A 26521-nucleotide genomic window follows, 5' to 3' on the forward strand; every position below is an offset into this window, starting at 1 on the left:
GGATCCGCAGCAAAAAAAGGATCGTGTGAACAAGCCCTTAAAGGGTTTTCCAGCACCTCATAGTAATCGCCTGTGATTAGTGGAGGGGGTGACCCCACACACCGATCAGCTGTTCTTGGTGCTGGATGATCCATTGTGGAGCTGCACAGCACCATCGATGGTGATAACAGGTTTCCACCACACCAGGTGAATCACTGATTGCTAATGAAACCTGTTTAAATGGGTTGTCCAGTTTGGTGCACAAGTCGTCGCTCTGACGTCAGACTTGTGAATCCTCGCAGTGCGCACAATCGTCTTCTGACTACACAGTATCCGACATGTGGGTGAAAACTACTAGTCGGACGCACTGGCGAGCTCAGAAAGGAAGGGGGGCAATTTTGGAGTGCAGATTTTCTGAATTGGTTTGCAGTTGTTACATCATATTAGTAGAAGTGCCAGAACATCAGAAACCCCACGAAAGTCAGCCTGTGTAGGTAAATGCACCCTCCGGGAATTAATATTAATTATTTGTTAATAGGGTGGATACGAAATGCAGTCATTAATGGACATCTGGAATGCTTTACATAAACCCTTAATACGAAGGACATGTTTCACAATGGTGAATTGCTTCTTTTCATAATTTGAAGCACTCTGGTTTCAGGACCTGGGCCGAGAGAGGAGATAAACCAGGCTGTGGCAGAAGGGAGAAGAGAGGGTCCCTGTATAAGAATGGTATATGGACCATTTGTAGTCCAATAAATAGCTCATCATAATGTACGATTCCACTTGTTTTTAAGGTGGAAATAGGCCCCCTGATGCCTTGGGCCCCTGTGCAGTTGTACGCCTCTGAACCCAGGGGATAATCAGGTTTTGGGATCTCTGCTGTGGCACCACTGTAGTCATAATCCCCATAGTCACACACACACAGTATCATGGCCCCTACATAGCATGATGGCCAGTCTGTATGATGGGACTCACACAGAATGGGGGCTTTTACAGTCCCTAACCGTATTTTGACCCTCACCAGCCCCCGATTCTATATGATGGCCCCCACAATTACTAACATACAAAAAAAAGTGCGCGCACTACTCGCCCTGTTCCCCTTTTGCGCAGGTCTAGTCTGTGCAGTGTGAATACTGAGGCTTCAGCACTGCAGGGACAATGTAACGTCATTGCGTACGCTGAATGGTGGATCACTGAGCCATCGACTCCCTTTCATCCTTTCTATTCAATACCATTTGCATCATGGATACCGCTGAAATTATGATAATGGGATGGTGCCCCAACTCAAAAGCCCCAGAGAGGCTGTATGGGCTGCTGCTATGGATGGTAGTCTTCTGCCTAGTGCACTGAATTTATGAAACCAGTTGTGTGGGGGAGCAAGGTGCTGTTTTTTTTTTGGTGCCCAGAGCAGTTCTCTGATCTACAATTTCCCAGTCATCGCTCAGTGTTCAGAGGTGAGCTATGAGGAGAGATGCTGGGCAGAGGCGGCGAGCTATGAGGGGAGATGCTGGGCAGAGGCGGCGAGCTATGAGGGGAGATGCTGGGCAGAGGCGGCGAGCTATGAGGGGAGATGCTGGGCAGAGGCGGCGAGCTATGAGGGGAGATGCTGGGCAGAGGCGGCGAGCTATGAGGGGAGATGCTGGGCAGAGGCGGCGAGCTATGAGGGGAGATGCTGGGCAGAGGCGGCGAGCTATGAGGGGAGATGCTGGGCAGAGGCGGCGAGCTATGAGAGGAGATGCTGGGCAGAGGTGGCGAGCTCTCACGGGAGATGCTGGGCAGAGCGGGCGAGCTCTCACGGGACATGCTGGGCAGAGGCGGCAAGCTATGAGGGGAGATGCTGGGCAGAGGTGGGGAGCTGAGAGGAGATGCTGGGCAGAGGCGGCGAGTTCTCACGGGAGATGCTGGGCAGAGTGGGCGAGCTCTCACGGGAGATGCTGGGCAGAGGCGGCGAGCTCTCACGGGAGATGCTGGGCAGAGGCGGCGAGTTCTCACGGGAGATGCTGGGCAGAGCGGGCGAGCTCTCACGGGAGATGCTGGGCCGAGGCGGCGAGCTCTCACGGGAGATGCTGGGCCGAGGCGGCGAGCTCTCACGGGAGATGCTGGGCCGAGGCGGCGAGCTCTCACGGGAGATGCTGGGCCGAGGCGGCGAGCTCTCACGGGAGATGCTGGGCAGAGGCGGCGAGCTCTCACGGGAGATGCTGGGCAGAGGTGGCGAGTTATGAGGGGAGATGCTGGGCAGAGGCGGCGAGCTCTCACGGGAGATGCTGGGCAGAGGTGGCGAGTTATGAGGGGAGATGCTGGGCAGAGGCGGCAAGCTATGAGGGGAGATGTTGGGCAGAGGCGGTGATCTCTCATGGCAGAGGCGGCGAGTGCAGGTTGGCAGCTTGTTATTGTAATACTAAATATCAGGCTACCACGAGATCCCAAGGCCACAACGCTGCTGAGAGTGGTGAGAGCAGGAAAGCGGTGGTGACTTCTAGCAGTGACAACAGCTCTTTGTACTAATACTCTCAGGCTAATGTCATTTTGCCAACACCGCCGTCACCGCAGCTGTCAGAGCACCGCACAGAAATTGTCAGGATCATGATCTGAACATTTTCCCAGCTCTGCTCAATGTAAAGACTCAGACATCTAAATGAGGCTTTTCCCTCACTGAGCAAAGCCATCTATCTAATCCTATCAAGTGATGCAGCAGTGTATCTAAGCCAATCGTGTGTGATGTAGTTCACTGATTCATGTATCTAAGCCCATGATGCACCTGCTGAACAGCGTATCTAAGCCAATCATGGTCAGTGGAGTGCATTAGGCCATGTATCTAAGCCAATCATCTGTGACAGTGTGCTGAGCCCTGTATCTAATCTCACCGTGTGATGGTGCGCCAACACTCCACATCTCGGTGCAGAGACATTTGGTGACTGCGGAAGGATAAGGGAGGATGAAGTGTAGGATCACACTGCGGATTGCTAAATCTCCGAGGAGGAGACACCAGACCCGTGGGAGCAGATCCACCCACACTTACTACATAATACGGATTTATTACATGTAAATATTTACAATAATTAGTATCTAGTCTCCAGCTGTATCAAATCCCTTCTTTCCCAACGTTCTGAGTAGTAGATAGTGAGATACACTTCCTGATGGGATTTAGTCCTTATTCTGTGATCAGACAGCGGTTAGAGGGACTGTCTGCTTATAAGCAGTGCTGACGGCCTCAGTGTATGAGCAGCGGCCAGTGATTGGCTGTATATGGCATGTGATCCTGTGTAATGCTGCAGAAACGAAACTCAAGGTAGAGAAAGGGAAGTGCTGAGACTGGTCAGTCAGAAGCTTGTGGTCTCTGCTCCATGAAGACCCTGTGAGTCCTTGTCTGGAGGGTGCAGCATGTGTAAACCACAAGGCGTAAGTAACTTTGCCATTTTCTTACCTTGCGCTCTGTATAGGAAGAGGATGAATTCTAACCTGTGTGCCTGGCTCCTTTCCGTACCATCTGTCTAAATATCTCTAGGCAACTGCTTCTGGGAATTCAGACACTTTCTGTGATTCATAATTCTTGTTGCACCAGTTATTGAAAGTAAAAAAAACTATAAAAAGATTAGATTTTTAGACTATTACCGAATTGCTCCACATTCATTATGGCTTTTGTGGTGTTTGTACCTTAGTCTGCATAATGTTTCAGATTTATGGTGCTCAATTATACTTTTCACAATCCAAAAATTTTCTAGGAAATTAATAGCAACTTTTACAAATTTAGCATGTTTTTTTTTCTGCATAATGGTCCTCCACGTTTAGTGTAGTACAAAATCTGTCTGTTTAACCCTTCTGTGACAAAGCCAGTTTTTGACTTTAGTGACCAGGCCACGTTTCTGATTCTGAGATTTTTTTTTGTGACATGAACTTTATGATAGTGGTAAAATTCTTCAATATGGCTTGCATTTATTTGTGAAAATATCGGGAATTTGGTGAAAATGTATAAAATATTGCAATTTCCAAACTTAATTTTTATGCCTTTAAATCAGTCATGTCATACAAAATATTTAATACATAACATTTCTCACATGTCCACTTTACATCAGTACAATTTTTAAAAAACAAAAATTGTTAGGAAGTTAAGGGTTAAAAGTTGATCAGCAATTTTTCATTTTTCCAACAAAATCATTTTTTAGGGCTCACATTTGCAGTGACTTTTGGGGGGAAATACCCAAAAGTGACACCATTCTAAAAACTGCACCCCTCAAAACCACATTAAGGAAGAAGTTTATTGACCCTTCCATTGATTCACAGGAACTAAACAAATGTGGGAGGAAAAAATGAACTTTTAAACTCTCACAAATTGTACTTTAGCTCCAAATTTGTTATTTTTACAAGGGTAACAGGAGAAAATGGACCCTAAAACTTGTTGTACATTTTCTACTGAGTACGCAGATACCGTATATGGGGGGGAATACTACTATTTGGGGGCAGGGTTTGGAAGGGAAAGAGCGCAGTTTGACTTTTTAAATGCAAAACCTTCTATAATTGAGAGCGGACACCATGTCACTTTGGAGAACCCCTGATGTACCTAAACAATAGAAACCCCCACAAATGACCCCATTTTGAAAACTAGACCCCTCACGGAACTTATCTAGATGTGTCATGAGCACCTTGAACCCCCAGGTCCTTCTTAGAACTTTATAATATAGAGTTGTGATAAAAAAAAAAAAACATTTTACCCACAAATTGTAATTTTAGCCTAATTTTTTTTATTTTCTCAAGGGTAACAGTGGAAAAAGTATAACAAATTTTAGCGTTTATTTTCTCCTGAGCATGTGGATACCCCATACATGGGGAAATACTGCTATTTTGGCACATGGCAAGGCTTGAAAAGGCCGGAGTGATGTTTTGAAACACAGAATTTGATGGCATGGTCTGCGGTAGTCATGTCGTGTTTGGAGAGCCCCTGATGTGCCTAAACAGTGAAAATCCACCAGAGTGACCATATTTTGGAAACTACTCCCCTCAAGGATTTTATCCAGGGGTATAGTGAGCATTTTGAACCCAAAGGTACTACCGAGAATTTGATAACATATAGGTAGTCATATTAAAACGTCATTAATTTTTTTTTTTTCACGAAAATGTTGTTTTAGCCCCAAATTTGTAATTTTCACAATGGATAACAGGAGAAAACGGACCCCATAATATGTTGCTCAGTTTGTCTCAAACGTGACCATACCAAATATGTAGTCAAAAACTTCTGATTTGGCACATGGCAGGGCGAGGAAAGGAAAAAGCATATTTCCTGGGATAGATTGTGAATGCCATGTCTTATTTGAAGAGCCCCTTAAATGTGAAAACAGCAAAAACCCTCTATAAGTGACCCCATTTTGAAAATTAAACCCTCTCAAGGAATAAATCTAGGGGTGTAGTGAGTATTTTGAACCCATAAGGTGCCTCACAGAATTTTATAACATTGAGATGTGGAAATGACATTTTAGTGGCAAAAATGTAATTTTTGTATTTGATGCAAATGTCAGGTGCACTATGGTTAACAGGTGAAACTAGACCCCACAGTTTATTGCGCAGTATCTCCCAAACCTGGTGTTGCCCCATATGTTGTCAGAAATTACTGTTTGGCCACACGTCAGGGCTGAGAAGGAAAGAGCACCATTTGGCTTTTGGAGCACATATTTTTCTATAGTTTTACAGGTGACATTTACAGGACCCCTAAGGTGCCATAACAGTAGAAAACCCCGAAAGTAACCCCAATGTAGAAACTGCACCTCTAAATTAATTCCTCTATGGCTGCAGCGACTATTTTGTAACATCAACGCCAGGCTTTTTTGCTGGAGAATTGAAAATCTGCCAGTCCTAGTACCCATTCATTGTGTCCCCATACATTGTGCCCAGCTTGTGCTTCTGGCGATACGCACCCGTAAATGAAGTGCCTTCTCTACATTACAGTAATGCCAAATGTGGCCACTTACTGTGGTCTAGGCACAGTGGGGCTCAGACTGAGGGGGGCATTTGGATTTGGAAGCACAGAAATCACTGGATTTTATTTGAGGCGGCGGGAGCCATGTCGCTTTTTTGGAGTCTTTGTTCTACCAGTAACGTAGAAACCCCCTATAGTTCTGTCGACAGATGACAAACCTGGGGGGGGGGGGGGGGGCTGGTTTTGTGTGGGATACACTGAGGTTTTTAATGGTAACATTTTTGAGATCGCTTTTGATTGCATCACTTATGTCTGGGTTTCCGTGTAAATCCCATAAAAATGCAATTCAGATGAAACCCTTAAAGGAAACGCCCACCATGAGGCAGATGGAGCGCCCGCTAGGGCCGTGGGGTACTCGGGCCGGGTCCGACGATTCTTCAAGGGGTGGTCACGGCATCAGTGAGCCTGTCTGTGGCCCTGGGCGTCCAATAAAAGTCAATATTAAGGGAGAAAAAGTTTATAGGGGATTAGCTTGTGTTGCCACCCGTGGTCGGCAATAAGAAAATGGACGACGCTGCGGTTCAGGTCCACTGGGGCAGTTGGTGATAGAGCAGAGATGTTACAGCTCTCCACAGGTAGAGCGAGGCCCCAGGGCAGTGCAAGTGTTAAAGTCAATGACAGTGAATGTTGTCATGCAGCAATAATTCAGAGGACGCAGCAGGGTGCAGTTTCCACACTTTAATCACAGTTCTTATATGCAGTCCCCAGCCGGGTGCGGTGTCCTCCGGGTCTGGTCCAGTCAGCTCTCAGGTAATTCGGTGTACACTTTGCCAGGACCCCCGTATGTTTGTTTCCTGGCCGTTTTACTGCACTGGCTCCTGCCTCTCCTGCTCTGCGCCTTCACACACACAGTGTTCCAAGCCAGCAGCCTCGGGTCTTGTCGGGCGATGTACTCCTGGTCCCCTTGATCCTATGCGGCTGCCTTTTCGGCGAATGTGTGTGGTTGTGGCACATAGAATTACCACAGCCTCCGGCTTGCTAGCTGAGTCTTGTAGTTCCTCCACTAGTCTGGGGGCCGGTTTCCCCACAGTGATCGGGTCCCTCTACCCAACTACGGTTGTCGTGGATTCAGGCCCCACGGGTGGATTTCTCACTACCTGTGCCCCTAGGACCCCTTCTTCCTCTCACTCTCTGGAACTTCTCCCTATCTTCCTTGCTCTCGCTCTGTCCCCTGGTGCTGGGACAAGCTCCTCACTGCTCAAGTCCCCAGCTCCAACTCACTAACTCCTCCCCCGTTTCCATGACACCGCCACTTTCCACCCACAACCTCTACCTAGTTCCCTTTAGGCCTATAGAGGTCTTGTGTTGGATGCTAGTGTGCAGGTACTGGCCAGGTAGTGTCCCCTCACCCGCGAGTAGAGTACCACACCTCTGGCTGAGGTGCAGTACCTCCATGGCGACTGGACTCTCAGGGGCGCCACAGAGACACTTTGTACTGCGTTCGGCATCTGGTGGTATCAGTCTATTTAGGCGTACACAGATCTGTGCACATTTGTGCGCTTAAAAGATGGCTAAAATGATGATGCAACACCACCAGAAAACAGACAAGGCCAAAGTGACTAAATCTGATATCTGCCTCATAAGTGAGGGCTTGTGTCTGAATCGCAGCTTTTAGGAATTTACAAAAACGTAAGCAGAGAGCGCAAGATAAATGTGAGCCGAGCGTTATTCCAATTTTTGGGAGGTAGAACGAACAAATAGACATCAGTACAAGAATAGTTATTTTTGCACAGTTCACCATGCGATGCAAGTGAGAAGGCGGATTTAATTCTTCGGGTTAGGGCAATTACAGAGATACCAGATTTATATTTTTTTTATTTTAGTTTTTGCCAATATCACACAGTAATTTTTATTTTTATTTTTTTTTTAAATATATAAACAGTAGTTTTTTTGGGTCGCCATATTCTGAGAGCTGTAACTTTTTTTATTTTTTTGGCGAACAGCAGTACGAGGGCCTATTTTTGCTAGAAGAGTTGCAGATTTTTTTGGTATCATTTTGAGGCACAATTTTTGATCACTTTTTATTCAGACACAGAATGAACAAAACCCAGCAGTTTAGTCTTTGTTTTGCACCGTTCACCATCCGGTAAAAGTGATTAGTCAGATTTGTTCTTCGGGTCAGTACAATTACAGGGATACCAGATTTATATTGTTTAAGCTTTCCTTTTTCTTTTTAATTTATTTTTGCATCATCCTTATTCTGTGAGTTGTAACTTTATTTTTTGCCGATTGAGCCATATTGGGGCTATTTTTTTGCCGGACAATTTGGCATTTTCATTTCTACCATACTATTATTTTTTTTTTTTTAACACATGACTTTGATTGCTTTTTATTCACTTTTTTTGAGAGTCAATATTATGAAAAAGTGACATCTTTGCCGTGTATTTTATTTTTTTACGGAGTTTGCCAAACGGAGTAAATAACATGCCGGTTTTATAGCGTGGGTCGTTCCGGACGCTGCAATATCAATTGTGACCTTCTTTGTTTATCTTTGTTTTATCACAAACGCTGCATTTTGAGTGGCAGAACGATTTTATTGATTGTGCAGGGTTTTTTTTTTCATTTTTATTTTTTTTAAATTAGAGGTTTATACACTCACCCCACAAGACACCATTGCTGAACAAAAAGCATGTTCAGTTGAATTTTAAGTTTGCTTAACAGCATTTAGACAAGCCTGTGAAATCCTCTGAGAATATAGTCTGTTCAGATGAGACCAAAATTAATTCTTTGGAGGCCAATAGGCACTGCATATCACCCACAAAACACCATATCAACAGTGAAGGTTGGAGATGGGAACATCACTGTGTGGTCTGTTTTTCAGCATACAGCACTGGCAAACTTCATATGATGGAAGGATGAGTGAACATCCCTGTGATAAGTCTCCTGGTCTCATTGAGAGAGAAAATAAAGCTGCCAGAATGGCCCAGCCTATCATCTGACCTGAATCAAATAGGAAATTTATGGAAGGAACTAAAGCTCAGAGTTCATAGAAGGAGCCCACAGAAACTTCAGGATTTGAAGGGTGTTTGTGTGGAAGAATGGGCCAAAATTGCACCTGAACAATGCCTGCGACTATTTTTTCCGTACAAGAGACATCTTGAAGCTGTTATCACCAACAAAGGCTTGTGTACGAAGTATTACATATTTTTCAGTAAGTGTTTAATATTTTCCTTAAACTGTTTTCAGTGCAATTTTTCCAGTAAAACTTACATTTTGATGCGAATCAGTTAATTCCTATCGGGGTTCCACTATATATACCATTCATGCTACATTTAGCACACTGATGAAAGCCCATTGCAGACCGAAACGTTTGTGGTTACTGTATGTACCGTATTTTTCGGACTATAAGACGCACCGGACCATAAGACGCACCCTAAATTTGGGGTGAAAATAGCAGATTTTTTTTTTTTTTTTATAAGATAGGGGTCCGTCTTATTGTCCGAATTTACAGTATCTTACCTGATGGCTGGCGGTGGCAGAGCAGGGTCACAGGAGGCATGGTGTCGGCAGAGGTGGGGTGATGCGGTACGGCGTGCACCTGAGCAGGGTCCCTTCCTGCTTAGGTGGGCGACGCCACGGCCTGGTGTCCATGGGGGGGTTGCAGCAGTGGTGTGGCGACGGCAGAGGTGTGGGGTAAATGAGCAGTAAGTATGGCGTGAGCAGGGTCCCTTCCACAGGTGAGGTGATGCAGCGGCCCGGTATGCAATGTGAGCAGCAGAGCTGGGTTAATCACCGGTTTATAGGTGGCGGCGGCCATCTTCCTGCGTCTGCTTCCCAGGGCTTCAGGAAAAAGCAGAGATCTAAATCTGCGAACTCTGCTTCAAAATGGCCGCCGCGATCTCCATCTGCGCACGCGCGGCCTCCCGTGGCCATTTTCCTGAAGCCCCGGGAAGCAGAGCACTCCATCTGCGCACGCGCGGCCTCAGGAAGATGGCCGCTGCCACCGATAAACCGGTGATTAACCCGGCTCTGCTGCTCACATTGCATACCAGGCCGCTACGTCACCTCACCTGTGGAAGGGACCCTGCACACGCCATACCGCTAATCATCCCCGCACCTCTTCCGCCGCCACCACACCACTGCGGGTAAGCCTGCATTACGACTATAAGACGCACCCCCTATTTTTCCCCCTTTTTTTGGTGCGTCTTGTAGTCCGAAAAATGCGTTATATTAAATACCCCCCCTTTTGCATCACATTGGAGTGTGCCAGTTGTAACTATTCCACATATTAAGGTTTGGGAACCTATATCTATGCACCTCCTCTTTTAGGCTGTGCTGAACATTTTCTATATCGTGTTCAATACTTCGACACGTGTATGTATATTATATTCAGCTGGTGAATTGTTTTGTCTACTTGTTCATTTTGAGTCTGTTTGCACATTTTTACTCCTTTGTATATGCACTTGCCCTTTTCAGCTTGTTGGATACCGTAACAATTGCAGATGTTTTACCCCGATTCATCAATGGGGACTTTAAAAAAAAAAACTATTTTTAGTACATAAAAAGTTTAGTGCAATTTAGAAAAATATAGTATATAAAGCTAAAAAAAAAAAAAAAATTACAGGGAACACTTAAACACAATGTAACTCCAAGTCAATCACAGTTGTTTCATAGCTGGACAGGTGGATGTCACCACACAGATTGTGAATTAATGTCTCCTGCTGTTCAAATGGAACAGAAAACAGGTAGAAATTATAGGCAGTTAGCAAAACATTCCCTATAAAGTAGTGGCTCTGCAGGGGGGGGACCATAGACCATTTCTCTAGTCTCATCCTTTTTGTCTGTTTTGGTCACTTTTGCATTTTGTCACTGCACTCACCCCTAGAGGTACCGTACAATAGCATGAGGCCATCTACAACCCAGAGGAGTTGCTCAGGTAGTACAGCTGATCCAGGATGGCACATCCATGCTAGATGTGGCAAGAAGGGTAGCTGTGTGTCAGCACAGTGCAGATACCAAGAGACATGGAGGGGGCTTTAGGATGGCAGCAACAGGACTGCTTTCTCCTCTTTTGTGCGAGAAGGAGCAATACCAGAGCCCTGCAAAGTGACTTCCAGCCGGCCACTAAGTTCCATGTGTCTGCTTAACTTAATCAGAAAAAGACACCATGAGGATGGTATGAGGGCCCGACGTCCACAAAGTGGGTGTTTTGCTTACAGCTCAGCACCGTGCAGGGCGATTGGCATTTGCTAGAGAACGCCAAGATTGGCAGATTCCACGTTGTCACCCTGTGCTTCGTGCTTCTTCTCCTTTATGCAAGGAGAAGCAGTGCCAGTGCCCTGCAAAATTACCTCCAGCAGGCTACTAACATCTGCTCAAACTGTCAGAAATAGACTCCATGAGGGCCCGATGTCTACAAGTGGGTGTTGTGCTTACAGCCCAACACCGTGCAGGGCAGTTGGCAAATTAGACATTGGCACCGTGTGTGCTTCAGAGATGAGCACGTTCAAACTGAGCATATATGACAGTCGGGAGACGCTGTGGAGAACGATCAGCTGCCTGCAACATCCTCCAGCAGGACTGGTTTGGCAGTGAGTCAATAATGGTGTGGGGTGGCATTTCTTTGGAGGGCCGTACACCCCCCTCCATGTGCTCGCCAGAGGTACCCTGAGTGCTATTAGGTACCAGGATGAAGTCCTCAGACCCATTGTGAGTCCATATGCAGGTGCAGTGGGCCCTGGGTTTTTTCTGAATGCATGACAGTGCTAGCTTTCATGTGGCTGAACTGTGTCAGCAGTTCCTGCATGATGAAGGCATTGATGCTATGGACTGGCCCGCCTGCTCCCCAGACTTGAATCCATTTGTTTCCAATCGAGCACATCTCGAACGTCAGGTCTCGTTCCATCCACCAACACTGTGTTGCACAACAGACAGTCCAAGAGTTGATTCATTCTTTAATCCAGGTCTGAGCAGAGATCCCTCAAGAGAACATTGGTCACCTCATCAAGACCATGCCCAGGTGTTGCAGGGAGGACATAGAGGCCATACACTGAGCTTCATTTCCTTATATTGCGGCATTTCCACTGAAGTTGGATCAGCCTGGAACTTGCTTTTTGATTCACATTATTCATTACATAGTGGAATGCACTGAGAACAATAAAACATAAAAAAGGAACAAAGATTTGCAACTGGAATATTTCATTTTGTGATCCTTTATTTTTTGTGTATGTGTATAATTACACACACTTTTTTTTTAATAATGTGCTCCATTTTGATGAATTTGGCATAACCGCAAACAGAAGACAAAAGAGAGACTGAAAAATAAAGTCATGAAGCAAGGCTTAAGAGTGATCTGGGTGCAATGGTTGGAACAAATATCTTTTATTCCAAAGCATCAGATTAGGTTCTAAAACAGGCAGCAACCAGTCTTCTTTCTTTGACAATAAACCTGTTTAGCAATGCAGAACTCCTCCTCTGTCTGCTCAGTGATTAAATCATTCCAGCACTCTACTTTTGGCACAGTCTGACACCTTCCCCAGATGACTGGGAGCCAAAATGTGAGAATGCAGGGAATTAGAAAGCTTTGTTCTGACCCTGGCAGGATGATTTACCTGCAGGCAGTGTTCACTCTTTCAAAAGGGGTTGTGTTAATTGTTTTTAAGACCAGGACTCCCACTACAGCTGATAAAGTGAGATTTTAGGGCAATTACAGCAAGATTCCCAGTAAGGGACCCTGTGATTAAATCTGGATCTTGCTCACTACTTTATATACTTCTTATTTTAGGCAGGATAAACCAAGTGACAGATTCCTTTTAAAAGATGGACTACTAGACAGGCAAAATCTTCATTAAGGTGCCCAAACACACTTTACAACTCTTGTAACCAACTGATATAAGCCAAGACCAAAGGTTCAGGTGTTTCAGTACAACATGCCCTATCTTTTCCCCCTTAATGGATGATGGGAGAGTCCAAATTAGCCAGTCCCAGCAGTATCGGGGAGGTTTAGCTTGCGTTATATGGGGCTAAAGGCCTAGTTTTGGGCGCAAATTCATTATTTTGTTAGACAAAAATTGAAAATCACAGTAGTATATGTAGTCTCCAGGCAGTCATGAGAATAGGAGTTTGCAGCCAACCTATTCTTCAGCAAGAGACCGAGCCAAGGACTAAGCGAGAATTGGTGCAAATCAGTTCATACTACCTGAAAAATGCCTCCTGGTAACCGCACAGGCGCGAGATTTCGCCTGGCTATGTGGATGACGCAGGAGGCATCATCCACGTTGATCATGACAGGATGACTGCGATCAGCAGCCGGAAGGAGGGATCGATGGCTTAGCAAGGATGCCTATCAGACCAGCAGGATTTACATAGAACAGGGGAGTAATTCAGAAGGTTTTTGGGACGTATACAGGGGGGAGGGGGGGGGGGAGATCGGGTGTTTTATATGCCCCTTTATGGAATGCAGCACAAGCACTGATTAAGGTGCTGGTCTTGGTTCAGACATGAAAATTCTGGTGACAGGTTCCCTGTAAACACCGCAGTCACTTGTTACAAGCAGATGCCAACTGTGTCCCACAGCCATGCTGGTGTCTGAAAAGATGCCGTGTGCACATAACATTAGGATCATAACAAAAAAATACAATATTTTTAGGCTTAAATGTGACATAATGGAATTGGCAAATGAGTTCTGTTTTCTCTCTGTAGTCACTTCTGAGAAATGTGCATATCCTGCAAAACAAAGATGGTCCAGGGTGTGGTTATATTCTGAAGAAGCAGTCCACTTCGAAACACATAATAAAACCGCAAATAATTACAGTTCTGTGCATCCTTTATCCTTAAAGGGAACCTGTCAGCTAAGGAAAAAAAATACCTCTGTCTGCATGCAATCTGCAAGTTAATAACATTTCAAATATGTTCAGCCATCTAACTTGAAGTTTAGCTGCAGGGAGAAAGTGAAATTATATCCTCCCTGCAGCTGCTTATTTTCTTTCATTGCTGCAGTGGAGGGAGAGGCTACAATCACGTCGCTGCATACGGAGCGCACAGTGATAATTGCCTGCACCTCGACTGCAGTGCATGTCAGTCTAGGCATGGTGGGGACAGTTACAAGGTGCTGACTGTATAATAAGCGGTAACTTACACCTTCCCGAACCGTCCCTATGACAAAGCGAGCAGCCACAAGGAGAATATAATTTCATTTTCTCCCTGCAGCTTCTCTACCAGTTAAGGCCCCGTCACACATAGCGATTTACCAACGATCACGACCAGCGATACGACCTGGCCGTGATCGTTGGTAAGTCGCTGTGTGGTCGCTGGGGAGCTGTCACACAGACAACTCTCTCCAGCGACCAACGATCAGGGGAACGACTTCGGCATCGTTGAAACTGTCTTCAACGATGCCGAAGTCCCCCTGCAGCACCCAGGTAACCAGGGTAAACATCGGGTTACTAAGCGCAGGGCCGCGCTTAGTAACCCGATGTTTACCCTGGTTACCAAAAAAAACAAACAGTACATACTCACCATCTTATGTCCGTCAGGTCCCTTGCCGTCTGCTTCCTGCTCTGACTGGGATCCGGCCGTACAGTGAGAACAGAGCGCAGCGGTGACGTCACCGCTGTGCTGTACTTTCACTTTGCGGCGCTCAGTCAGTGTGGGAAGCAGACGGCAAGGGACCTGACGGACATCAGATGGTGAGTATGTACTGTTTGTTTTTTTTTACATTTACGCTGGTAACCAGGGTAAACATCGGGTTACTAAGCGCGGCCCTGCGCTTAGTAACCCGATGTTTACCCTGGTTACCAGTGAAGACATCGCTGGATTGGTGTCACACACAGATTCAGCGATGTCAGCGGGACCTCAACGACCAAAAAAACGGCCCAGGCCATTCCGACACGACCAGCGATCTCACAGCAGGGGCCGGGTCGCTGGTACGTGTCACACATAGCGAGATCGCTACTGAGGTCGCTAGCGATCTCGCTATGTGTGACGGGGCCTTTAGACTGCCAAACATGTTTAAGATGTTATCTACCTGCAGATTATCACTGTCTGCAGGTAAATAGTGTTTTTTAGCTGACAGGTTCCCTTTGATATTTCAACTGTGCTTTTTTTTTTTTTTTTTACATTTGACACATTTCTTTTCTTCTTTACAGTGTTTCCTAAACTGAGACATGGATGAGATTCTGAAGTCAGAGATTTTCGTTGTTGTTCATGGCAAAACAGAAGGAGTTTCTTTTGAAGAATTTGGTGGACTTTTTCGTCAGGTTCATGGTTACTATCTTAACTTGTCAAGTTATGGCTACACCTCAATGAGGGCTTTATTAAATGACATGAACGATTTGGTTGAGGTAAAGACTATAAATAAACAACCAATGATAAGATGCAAATCTCCCACAAGACATCATGTAGTGGTCTCCAATGTGAACACATTACCTCAATCAAAAGAGCCGGTCCCCGAACAACCAACTGTACCTTTACCTACATCTAGACCACCCCCAGGTAGGCATTGCCATTACATGTGTTTTTTGTTTTGTTTTGCAAAACCGTAGATAATACAGTCAGAGATGTAGATATAGTGGGTGCAGGGAATTCAGTTATATGCAGGGCCTGGGGCCCAAAAAAGGTACCCTTTGTCCTTGTAGACCATTAAAGAGCATCTTATCCACCAAAGATCTCTTCTCACACTGCTGTGAGCACTCACCCTCCCCCACCCTGACTGCCATGATAGGATATCTGGAAGTATTTGTAATGATACCTAATGCAGATCTGCTGTATCTACACAGTAGCCTAAAGGCTGAGTCACACATAACGATATCGTTAACGATATCGTTGCAATGTCACGCTTTTGGTGACGTAGCAACGATCTTGTTATGTGTGACAGCGACCAACGATCAGGCCCCTGCTGGGAGATCGTTGGTTGTTGGGGAATGATCAGGACCATTTTTTGGTCGCTGATCACCCGCTGTCATCGCTGGATTGGCGTGTGTGACGCCGATCCAGCGATGTGTTCACTTGTAACCAGGGTAAATATCGGGTTACTAAGCGCAGGGCCGTGCTTAGTAACCCGATATTTACCCTGGTTACCATTGTAAAAGTTAAAAAAAACACAGTACATACTCACATTCTGATGTCTGTCACGTCCCCCGGCGTCCACAGGGTTAAAACTGCTTTCGGCAGGAGCGCTGCTAATGCACGCGCTGCTGCCGAGAGCTTCCCTGCACTGACTGTCAGCGCCGGCCGTAAAGCCGAGCACAGCGGTGACGTCACCGCTGTTACTGCCGGCGCTGACACATTCAGTGCAGGGAAGCTCTCGGCAGCAGCACGTGCACTAGCAGCGCTCCTGCCGAAAGCAGTTTTAACCCTGTGGACGCCGGCGGGGGACGTGACAGACATCAGAATGTGAGTATGTAGTGTTTTTTTTTTTTTTTTTTTAACTTTTACAATGGTAACCAGGGTAAATATCGGGTTACTAAGCGCAGCCCTGCACTTAGTAACCCGATGTTTACCCTGGTTACCCAGGTGCTGCAGGGGGACTTCGGCATCGTTGAAGACAGTTTCAACGATGCCGAAGTCGTTCCCCTGATCGTTGGTCGCTGGAGAGAGCTCTCTGTGTGACAGCTCCCCAGCGACCACACAACGACTTACCAACGATCACGGACAGGTCGTATCGCTGGTCGTGATCGTTGTAAGTAGTTTAGTGTAACTCCAGCTTTAGAGGCCAGTGAGGAGAGGAGGATGTATGCTTTTCTTCCCTGCATGATGCCGACTGCTTATTATCATTTAGGTAAAGAAGTACTCACCCCCAGAGACCAGTTCCTAGTAATGCCCCCTTGGGATTCAAATAAATTACCACCTAAATTCTTACAAGGTAATGACTCCACAATAGAGAGAAGGAGTTAAAAAAACAAACTGAAATGGTGGCCGCAGAGCTAAATAAAAGTTTAATATGCTATAATGGGTTAAAGGTCCCTTTTTTTTTTTCTTTTTGAAAGGCATGTAATAGTGAGGACCTTATTGGAAATTTTGCAATGGGGTCCGCAAACCTCAAATTACACCACTTGAGAGCAAGTAAAAATGTGAAATCCTATGTATTGTCATTTCCAGCATAACTGCATGGTTTGGGACTAGTGCAAATAGAGTGGTGTTTGTAGGAAACCTTAACAGTTGCTCCTAAACTTTCTATTTATGCAGTTTTAGCCTTGGACGCTGCAGTGTTCAAGTAAAATGTCTAAGTCCATACTATTGAGCGTCTGCCATGATGATTTTTTACTGTTTAGCTTCAGATATTGTTATACCACAAATTACATTGCAGATTTTCGATGACTGACAATTGTTCCCTTATTACATAACACAAAAGATGAAAAAATTGTTTGCAAAACAAACCCAATGAATAATTAATGTAATCATGTCAATAGGTCCTGCTGATAAGAAAACTGACCAAGCACAACCTGCACCACTGCTCCAGCAGAAAGCAGTAAAGGTAAGTACTAGACTACATAGACGGCTAACATGGGACTGCTTACAGATAGAGATAATACTATATCTGAAACAAGGCATTAAAGTTCAGGTCTAAATGTCTTTGGCAAAAAGCCGCTTAAGGAGGAGTAAAAATAAAGGCATTTTTGTTAGCACAAATTCTCATTCTTCTCCCCTTTTGGTTTCGTTAATCCACAGCCAGTAGAAGTCTATCGGCTACCACAAGATCAAGCTTTCTTAGATGTCCTCTGCATGGAGTGAACACTGAATGTCCTGACTAGTAGTTTCCCAATTTATATGGAATCTGTCTTGAGGTTTTTACTATGGAATCTAAGGGCAACATAATTTAAGGGCTGTGACCAAGATTCCAAAGATGTGTTATCTAAGGGGCTGTTCATCCCCCTCCAATAAAGTCAGTATTATGAGCAGGAGACAGTCGCTACAGGACTAGGTGCCTCGTGCCTTGTAGTCAACTGCTCAGTGTATCCACTTACCCAGCACAGATTGGCAGCTTCCTGTATATTGACAGAAAACAGCCAATCAGTGGTGTGGGCGGGGTTATACAGAGCTCAGCATTCAGAGCTCTGCAGCAGAGAAAACAGTGATGCTATCACAACTTCTGCACCCAGTAAACTTCTTGACACATTGCTAGAATCAAGGCATCTGCCCCTAATCACGCTGTTGTCATATTACATAGCACAAACCTGCTGACAGATTCCTTTTAATAATACAGCAATGGTAACATAAGCAATTTAAATGGACCACAGTAGCCACCGCAATGCACATTGAGGTTTACTATAATTACATGTGAAAATACCCTCTGCCTCTCTGAAGATCGTCTAGCGCCACCTATTGGAAGTAACATTCATTTAAATGCCCTTGCCATATGACAAAAGATCCCTTTATAAGTCTCCTTAAGTCAACTTGGCCCTGAGAGTTAAGTTTTAAATATTTTTCTGGTGCCTTCAAAACCCTTTTCTTTGAAGTGAACATTTGACATAGTGGACTAAAGGAGACATTGTGTGGCGCAATGGATTTACTTGTTATCTTTCCGTTATAGCGATGGGAGGTAAAACTGTAGAATGACTTTAATCCAACCTCAACCTGTTATGTGAAACCTATGGGCTCTGTGGCCAGAAGCTCAATCAGAAGGGTCAACTGGTGCACAGGAAGACCACTTTATCATCATTCCTCATGCCATTTTTTTGGACTCTATATATTGAGTGTGTAATCTTAAAAATGTTTTTTCTCAACAGGTGAAGAGCACTAACCCAGCAACAGGCAAAAAGTCTAAAGAAACTATAAAACCTCAACCCCACAGTCCTGCAGTAAAGCATACAAACAGCCCCCAACCTGGGTCATCATCACATGGAAATACTGCGAAAAGCCATAGATTTCCTGCGAACCATAAACCTCCGACCGCTAAGCCTGTACCCGCAGCCCCAACAGTAAATGCAACGACGAAAAAAGTTTCTAAGACAAAACCACAAAATTCCACATTTTTAAAACCAAAAACAAGCACAAAAATACCACCACGTTTCCCAAATGTCAGTTCAGCTATACAAAATAAAAAAGCAGGTTTGCTGCCAACTCCTGGCACTTTCGTAAATGGCAGCCCATTTTATACCAACTGTATGCCAATGGTTGCCCATGCTGGCACCAAACCAAATGTGTCATATGCATCTGCCTGCAAAAGTAATCTCAACACGAACCAATTCAATCACGGTGGACAACAATTTCCTCCAAATAATGTAAGATTTGTAGTGAACCCTGGGGTTAATTCATCTAATGTCCCTCAATTTTCCAATGTCCCTCAATTTTCCAATGTCCCTCAATTTTCCAATGTCCCTCAGTCTTCTGGTGCAGAACATAGACCTTCAATACAGCCAGGCTCCGTCATCAAACAAAACATTGAGCAGCTACTGAGTCAGTATGATGGTGGCCTTTCAGTTTTCCAACTACAAAAACTGTATCTAACAAAGTTTCGACAGCCCCTCAAATTCAGGGGTTCAGTCACATTGAAACATCTCTTGGTGGAACTGAAGGATGTTGTGAAAACAGAAGGTGTAGGGGTACAAATGCTTGTGTATCCAGGTTCTGCAAGAAGGAATCCAAGCATGCCTGCCAAAGGAGATCAAGGTAATTCTCTTAAATTCATAGCCTATAAAAGTGTATACCCCAAAGGTGGCCCATATGTCCACTATGTAGCCTTTGTATTGGAGGGGAAATTATTGAATGTACTTTGCTTATAAGGTGGTGAGAACCTGTGAAGGATTTCCCTCTCTCAGGGAAATTAATTGCCTCCAGGGTGAGAGGAACTGGTTTAAAAAGTGGATGAAACAGGAATGGAGATCTATCAGGCACCATAATTGGAGGTCAATTTTGATAGTTGCATTGAGCTCCACCTCCATCTAATATATAAAGCTGAATGTGTGTGTGTATATGTATGTATGTATGTATGTATGTATGTCTGGGATTGGCATCTGAACCGTCGCAGCTACAGCCACAAAATTTTGCACAGTCACACGTCTGGACCCCGAGAACGTCATAGGCTATGTTGTGAGGTAAAATTTTAACCCCGCGCTTTCCAATTCACCAAACAATTTTGCCCTTATCTACATAATGGGGAAAAAATGAAAGGAAAAGTGTTGGAGGCAAATTAACAGCTGCCAGATGTGAACAAGGGGGACTTAAAGAATGAGAGCGATGGCGCCAAAGAGTATATACTGTACAGTTGCTAAGGTGGGGCCCCGACATGGGATAATCACCACACCACCACGGGGATATGAACACACACACACAAAATGCGCCACACTACCACGTGCTCGAACACATATACCACCCTCAGCGCACATTTCACCACACATACACCAACCTCGCCACATAAAAGTCAAAACACAAAAGTCGCCGCTCAAATCTTGCCACGCACAAAACTCTCCACATGCAAAACTCGCCACACGTGCAAAACTCACCTCATGGAAAACTCGCCACACGCAAAACTTACATACGCGGAAAAATTGCCACATGCACAAAAGTTGCAACACATGCTAAAGTTGCCTCACACAAAACTTGCACATACTCAAAAGGCACCACACATAAAACTCGCCACGCGCAAAACTCGCCATGCGCAAAACTTGCTGCACACAACTTGCTACACTAACCTGTCACATGCAACTCGACACACAAAAAGTTGCTACACGCATGTCGCCACACAAAACTCATCTCACAAAAGTCGCTACATGCATGTCGCCACACGCAACTCAACACACACAACTTGACACACGAAACTCGCCCTAAAACACACACAAGTCTGGTATTATCCTTCAAAAATAAAAATCTGATTAATAAGCAGACAAACTACAAGAGCAACAAATGTACCATATAGGAATCTGGCAGCTGTCAGTCACATGACCAGTCTATTATGTGTATGTGTGAGCTAATATATACTGCCAGGGGGTGGGCTTACTGTTGGCTGGGGATTTATCAGGCTGCCAATTTAGCTTACAAATACTGAGGTAAAAATACTGACCAAATAACGTGTGAACGAGGTCTAATACAGGAGGAGATGACACACAGGTATATACTATTTACAGGGGAGATGACACAGGTATATACTATATACAGGAGGAGATGACATACAGGTACATACTACATACAGCAGGAGATGACATACAGGTATATACTATATACAGGAGCAGATTACCTACAGGTATATAGTATATGCAGGAGGAGATGACATACAGGTATATACTATATACAGGAGGAGATGACACACAGATATATACTATATATAGTTGAGATGACACACGTATATACTATATACAGGAGGAAAATACATACAGGTATATACTATATATAGGAGGAGATGACATACAGGTATATACTATATACAGGGGACATGACACAGCAGGTATATACTATATACAGGGGTGATGACATACAGGTATATACTATATTGGTACTCATAATATGATTGCAATTATATTTCTGTATGTGATATAAACATCAGACAAACACTACTAAAAACCAGAGGGCAGCAGATCATGTGAAAATATAATTTTGGTGTCATTCTCAAAACTTTTGGCCATGACTGTAAATGAGCTTTTAATATCTATGGGCCGGAGATAGATCTCCCTGAGAATCTACATCCAGAGATTATTTTAACTGAAAGGAGGAGTTACCTGTTACGTTGGTGAGCCATGTAATTACTGACAGTCTGCTCTCCTGATCTACATAGTTAAATAAACAAAACGGTCAGCTGATGAAGACTTTGTTACCGTCGAAACGCGTTGTGGAATCATCTAATCTACCTGTGTCCTCTGACCATTTTTTTCATTCTACTACTGCACCCATCCTCCATCGGAGGTACACAGCTGGAGCTGCGGTGGACCTTTCATTCCATCTGATCTACCGTATTTCGCGGCATATAAGACGCACCGGACCATAAGACGCACCCCAAATTTGGGGTGAAAATTGCAGTAAAAGAGATTTTTTATAAGATGGGGGTCCGTCTTATTGTCCGAATTTACAGTATCTTACCTGAGGGCTGGTGGTGGCAGAGCAGGGTCACAGGAGGCATGGTGGCGGCAGAGGTGGGGTGATGCGGTACGGCGTGCACCTGAGCAGGGTCCCTTCCTGCTTAGGTGGGCGACGCCACGGCCTGGTGTCCATGGGAGGGTGGCAGCAGTGGTTACCGACAGAGGTGCTGGGATGAGGAAGCACAGTGAGAGGTATGGCGTGAGAGGGGTCCCTTTCCCCGGTGAGGTGATGGAAGGATCTCGTGGGCACATGGACTGGAGATGATGGAGGTAGTGGTGTACATTGTGAAGCGAGTATTCCACAGGAGCTCAGATGTCTGAGCGCCGGGAAGCGGCAAGGACTCAGACATATGAGCGCCTGTGGAATACTCGCTTCACAATGTACACCACTACCTCCATCATCTCCAGTCCATGTGCCCACGAGATCCTTCCTGAACCTTGCTGCACCCATCCTGGGAAGCAAAAGGATACAGGATACAGAGTCCAAAGTCCCGGTGAGGTGATGCAGCAGCCGGTAATGCTTACCGTGGACCGTGGCGGTGGAGATGAGGAGGCGCAGTGAGCGGGGTCCCTTTCCCCGGTGAGTTGATGCTGCAGCCCCGGTAATGCACAGAGCCGGGTGAATCCTGTTGATATCGGTGGGCGCGGCCATCTTCCTGAGGCCGCGCGTTCGCAGATGGAGCTCTAGTGCCCGGGGCTTCAGGAAAATGGCCGCCGCGATCCCCATCTGCGCACGCGCGGCATCTCGCGGCCATTTTCCTAAAGCCCCGGGCACTAGAGCTCCATCTGCGAACGCGCGGCCTCAGGAAGATGGCCGCGCCCACCGATATCAACAGGATTCACCCGGCTCTGTGCATTACCGGGGCTGCAGCATCAACTCACCGGGGAAAGGGACCCCGCTCACTGCGCCTCCTCATCTCCACCCCCACACCTCTGCCGCCGCACCTCTGCCACCGCACCTCTGCCGCCGCACCTCTGCCGCCACGGTCCACGGTAAGCCTGCATTGCGCATATAAGACGCACCCCCCCATTTTCCCCCCTTTTTTTGGGGGGAAAAAGTGCGTCTTATATGCCAAAAAATACGGTACCTGCTTCCTCTGCGCTCCCCAGAGACCGTAATACACTTGACTGGCTCCTGATCTGCATGTCTCAGAATTTTTAATGTCCCATTTTACTTAATCCCTTAGTGACAAAGCCAATTTTGTGTTTCTTACCAGTATCACTTTGTGATAATAGCTCTGGAACGCTTCAACGAATCCCAATGATTCGGAGTTTTCTTTTTTTGTGACATAAGGTCCTTCATGATAGTGGAAACATTTCTATATGACTTTCGTTGGGGGGGAGTTTGGCAAAAATTTTCAAATTTTAAATATTTATGCCCTTAAAATTAGTTATATCACCCAACATAGTTAAACATTTCCCACGTGTCTACATCAGCACAATTTTTGAAGCTTTTTTTGGTAGAAAGGTTTTAAGTTGACCAGCGATTTTTATTTTATTTTTTTATTATTTTAAATCCCTCTCTGCCATTGGATGGAATAGTACGTCCGATGGCAGATCCCCTGCTTTGACGCGGGCTCCAGCGGTGAGCCCGCATCAAAGCCGGGACATGTCAGCTGTTTTGAACAGCTGACATGTGCCCGCAATAGGCGCAGGCGGAATAGCGTTCCACCCACACCTATTAACTAGATAAAAATGCCGCTATCAAACTGACAGCGTCATTCATCGTGCGCTTCCGGCCATCCGTCCGGAAATGCGCACGCTGCTGACCCGCACATGATAGGGGGTCATCGGTGCATTGGCATAACAACCAGAGGTCTCCTGAAGGCCTCTATGGTTGTTGATGTTAGATTGCTGTAAGCGCCACCCTGTGGTTGGCACTTATAGCAATGCAGTAAGGGTACGTTCACACAGGACTTTTTTGCTGCTTTTTTTATGCTAATTTTCAGCTGCTTTTTACAGTACCAGTAAAGCCTATGAGATTTCAGAAATCTCATGCACACACGTTGGTTTTTTGTTTGATCAGTATTTTCTGCTTTTTTTGGACATAGGGCATGTCACTTCTTTCAGCGTTTTTGCTGCGTTTTTTCACCCATTTACTTGAATGGGTGATGAAAAAAAAGCTGCAAAAACGCTGAAAAAAAACGCATGTAGCATTATTTGCTGTGTTTTTTGTGCAGAAAATCATGGCCAGCAGGAAGGGATCTCACAGCCAAGATCTTAGGGGTGTGGTTAGTGAGGTGTGAAGAGCCATTGTGAGTCATTGTGAGGTGTGAAGAGCCATTGTGAGGTGTCCTGATTGTGATCTATTGTGAGGGAGTTCCTGGTAGTAAGGTGTGAAGAGCCATTGTGAGGTGTCCTAGCAGCTGAAAATTGGCATAAAAAAACAGCAAAAATCTGCAGCAAAAATCTGCAGCAAAAAAAAGCAGCAAAAAAGTCCTGTGTGAACGTACCCAAAAAACGCACCCGCACTAAAAAAAACGCACCTAAATTAGCATAAAAAAGCAGCAAAAAAGTCCTGTGTGAACGTACCCTAATTCTGCTACATAGTAGCGATCTGATCATCGCCTGTATGTAGCAGAGCCGATCAGGTTATTCCAGCTTCTCACCTCCCATGGAGGCTATTGAAGCATGGCAAAAGTATAAGAAAATTTTTTAAAGATATGAAAAAAATAAAAATTTAAATCACCCCCTTTCACCCCATTCAGAATAAAAAGAAAAAAAAAAAATCAAACCTACACATTTGAAATAGCCTGATCAAAAAAAAAAAAAGCATTAACCTGCTCGCTAAGGGTATGTGCACACGTTCAGGGTTTTTCACGATAAAAGCGCATAAAAAACGCATAGATATGCATCCTATCACTTAGAATGCATTCTGCAATTTTCGTGCACATGATGCATTTTTTTCCGCGAAAAAAAACGCATCGCGGTAAAAAAGAAAAGCAGCATGTTCATTAATTTTGCGGTTTTTTTCGCGTTTTTCATGCTATTCTATGCATTGGGAAAAAACAAGAAAAAAACGCATGCGGATTTCAGGCTCAAGTGTCCGTTTTTTTGTCAGGCAATTTCTGCAAGAAATCCTGACGTAACCTGAACGTGTGAACATACCCTAAAAGACCCCAAAAGTCATAGTGAGAAAGGTCGTTCAAAATTACAACTCGTCCTGCAAAAAATAAGCCAGTACGTGGCCATATAACAAAAAATTATGGCTCTAGGAAGGAGGAGAGCGAAAAACGAAAAAAGCTCCTGGGGTTAAGAGACCACGTTACATTTGAAGCGACTGAGGGGTCTATGACAGAAGATACCCAAAAGTGACACCATTCTAAAAACTTAATCCCTCAAGGTGCTCAAAACCCCATTCAAGAAGTTTATTACCCCTTCAGGTGCTTTACTGGAACTGAAGCAACGTGGAAGGGAAAAAAAACCAAAAACAAACATTTAACTTTTCATAAAAAAAAAAAAAAAAAATCAAACTTACCCGTAATTCGATAACTGGGAACCCTCCGACAGCACCATATTACCCCCTGCTGTCGTGGAGGGTGAATAAAGAAAATTTACTTTTAGACCCAATTTTATTTTCTTCACAAAGGTAACAAGAGGAAATGGACCCCCAAGTTTGTGCAATTTCTCCTGAGCACACTGATACCCCATATGTGGAGGAAACCCACTGTTTGGGCACAAAAAATTTTAACGCAAGATTTGCTGGAATCGAGAGTGGACGTTTTAAAACGACAATGAGGGAATAAGACCCCTTAACGGCCGCTATTTTAGTGAGTATCGGCGGTTGGTAAGGGGTTAAAATAAGCTCTGTAGGTAGATTCCCAGGGGAGATCTATGTCTGGGCACTAGATCTTAAGGGTATGTGCACACAATGCGGAAAACGCTGCGGATCTGCAGCGTTTCTGCAGCTGCGGGTCCACAGCAGTTTCCCATGAGTTTACGGTTCAATGTAAACCTAAGGGAAACCAAAAACGCTGTGCACATGCTGCGGAAAAAAACGTGCGGAAATGCAGCGGTTTACATTCCGCAGCATGTCACTTCTGTCTGCGGATTCCACAGCGGTTTTACAGCTGCTCCTATAGAAAACCGCAGTTGTAAAACCGTGGTAAATCTGCAGCAAAAATACAGCGTTTTTGCCCTGCAGATTTATCAAATCTGCTGCGGAAAAATCCGCAGTGGACAAGAATACGTGTGCACATACCCTAACAGCTCCTTTACATATAAAAAAAATTCTCAGGAATAAGGCTATGTGCACACATAGGGAATGGGGTGCAGAATTTTCTGCACAAAATCCGCATCTCCTGGCAGAATCCGCAGCTGAGGATTTGCAGCGGTTTTTATGCTGATTTTGTGCGGATTTGCCGCAGAATTGATGCAGATTTTCTGTGGTTTTTCCCACTGCGGATTTCTATAATAGAAGGGTGCAGAAGCGCTGCAGATCCGAACAGTAGGGACATGCACTTTTAAATCCGCAGCATTTCCGCACAGCTTTTTTTTTACCCATTGATTCACATTGTACTGTAAATCACAGTGTGGATCTGCAGCGTTTCTGCGCGGAAAAATCCGCTGTGGATCCGCACTAAATCCGCATCGTGTGCATATAGCCTAAGACATCGAATCACAG

General features: G+C 45.0%; 1 protein-coding gene and 1 long non-coding RNA gene across 7 annotated transcripts in view; one reads left to right on the forward strand and one right to left on the reverse strand.

Moving 5' to 3' along the window:
• The window catches only part of LOC143770142 (uncharacterized), a 38171-nt gene that overhangs the window by 1023 nt on the left and 10627 nt on the right, over nt 1–26521 (forward strand). The window contains exons 1-5 of one of the 5 annotated variants that reach the window (XM_077259468.1): nt 3270–3381; nt 8772–9101; nt 15037–15382; nt 17299–17363; nt 18616–19498. In XM_077259468.1, the coding sequence (XP_077115583.1) occupies nt 15055–15382; nt 17299–17363; nt 18616–19498 (1276 nt within the window). In that variant the 5' untranslated portion in view covers nt 3270–3381; nt 8772–9101; nt 15037–15054. Of the gene's footprint in view, nt 1–3246; nt 3382–8771; nt 9102–15036; nt 15383–16627; nt 16752–17298; nt 17364–18615; nt 19499–26521 lie in introns of those variants that run through there. The other 4 variants (XM_077259469.1, XM_077259470.1, XM_077259471.1 and 1 more) reach the window with 4 other exon arrangements.
• The window catches only part of LOC143770145 (uncharacterized), a 132507-nt gene continuing 119301 nt past the window's right edge, over nt 13316–26521 (reverse strand). For both annotated transcript variants that reach the window (XR_013214556.1, XR_013214555.1), the window contains one exon: nt 13316–13615. This is a non-coding gene — a long non-coding RNA (uncharacterized LOC143770145). The remainder of the gene's footprint in view (nt 13616–26521) is intronic.

Source organism: Ranitomeya variabilis, chromosome 4, assembly GCF_051348905.1.
Source record: "Ranitomeya variabilis isolate aRanVar5 chromosome 4, aRanVar5.hap1, whole genome shotgun sequence".
NCBI classification, from domain to species: domain Eukaryota; kingdom Metazoa; phylum Chordata; class Amphibia; order Anura; family Dendrobatidae; genus Ranitomeya; species Ranitomeya variabilis.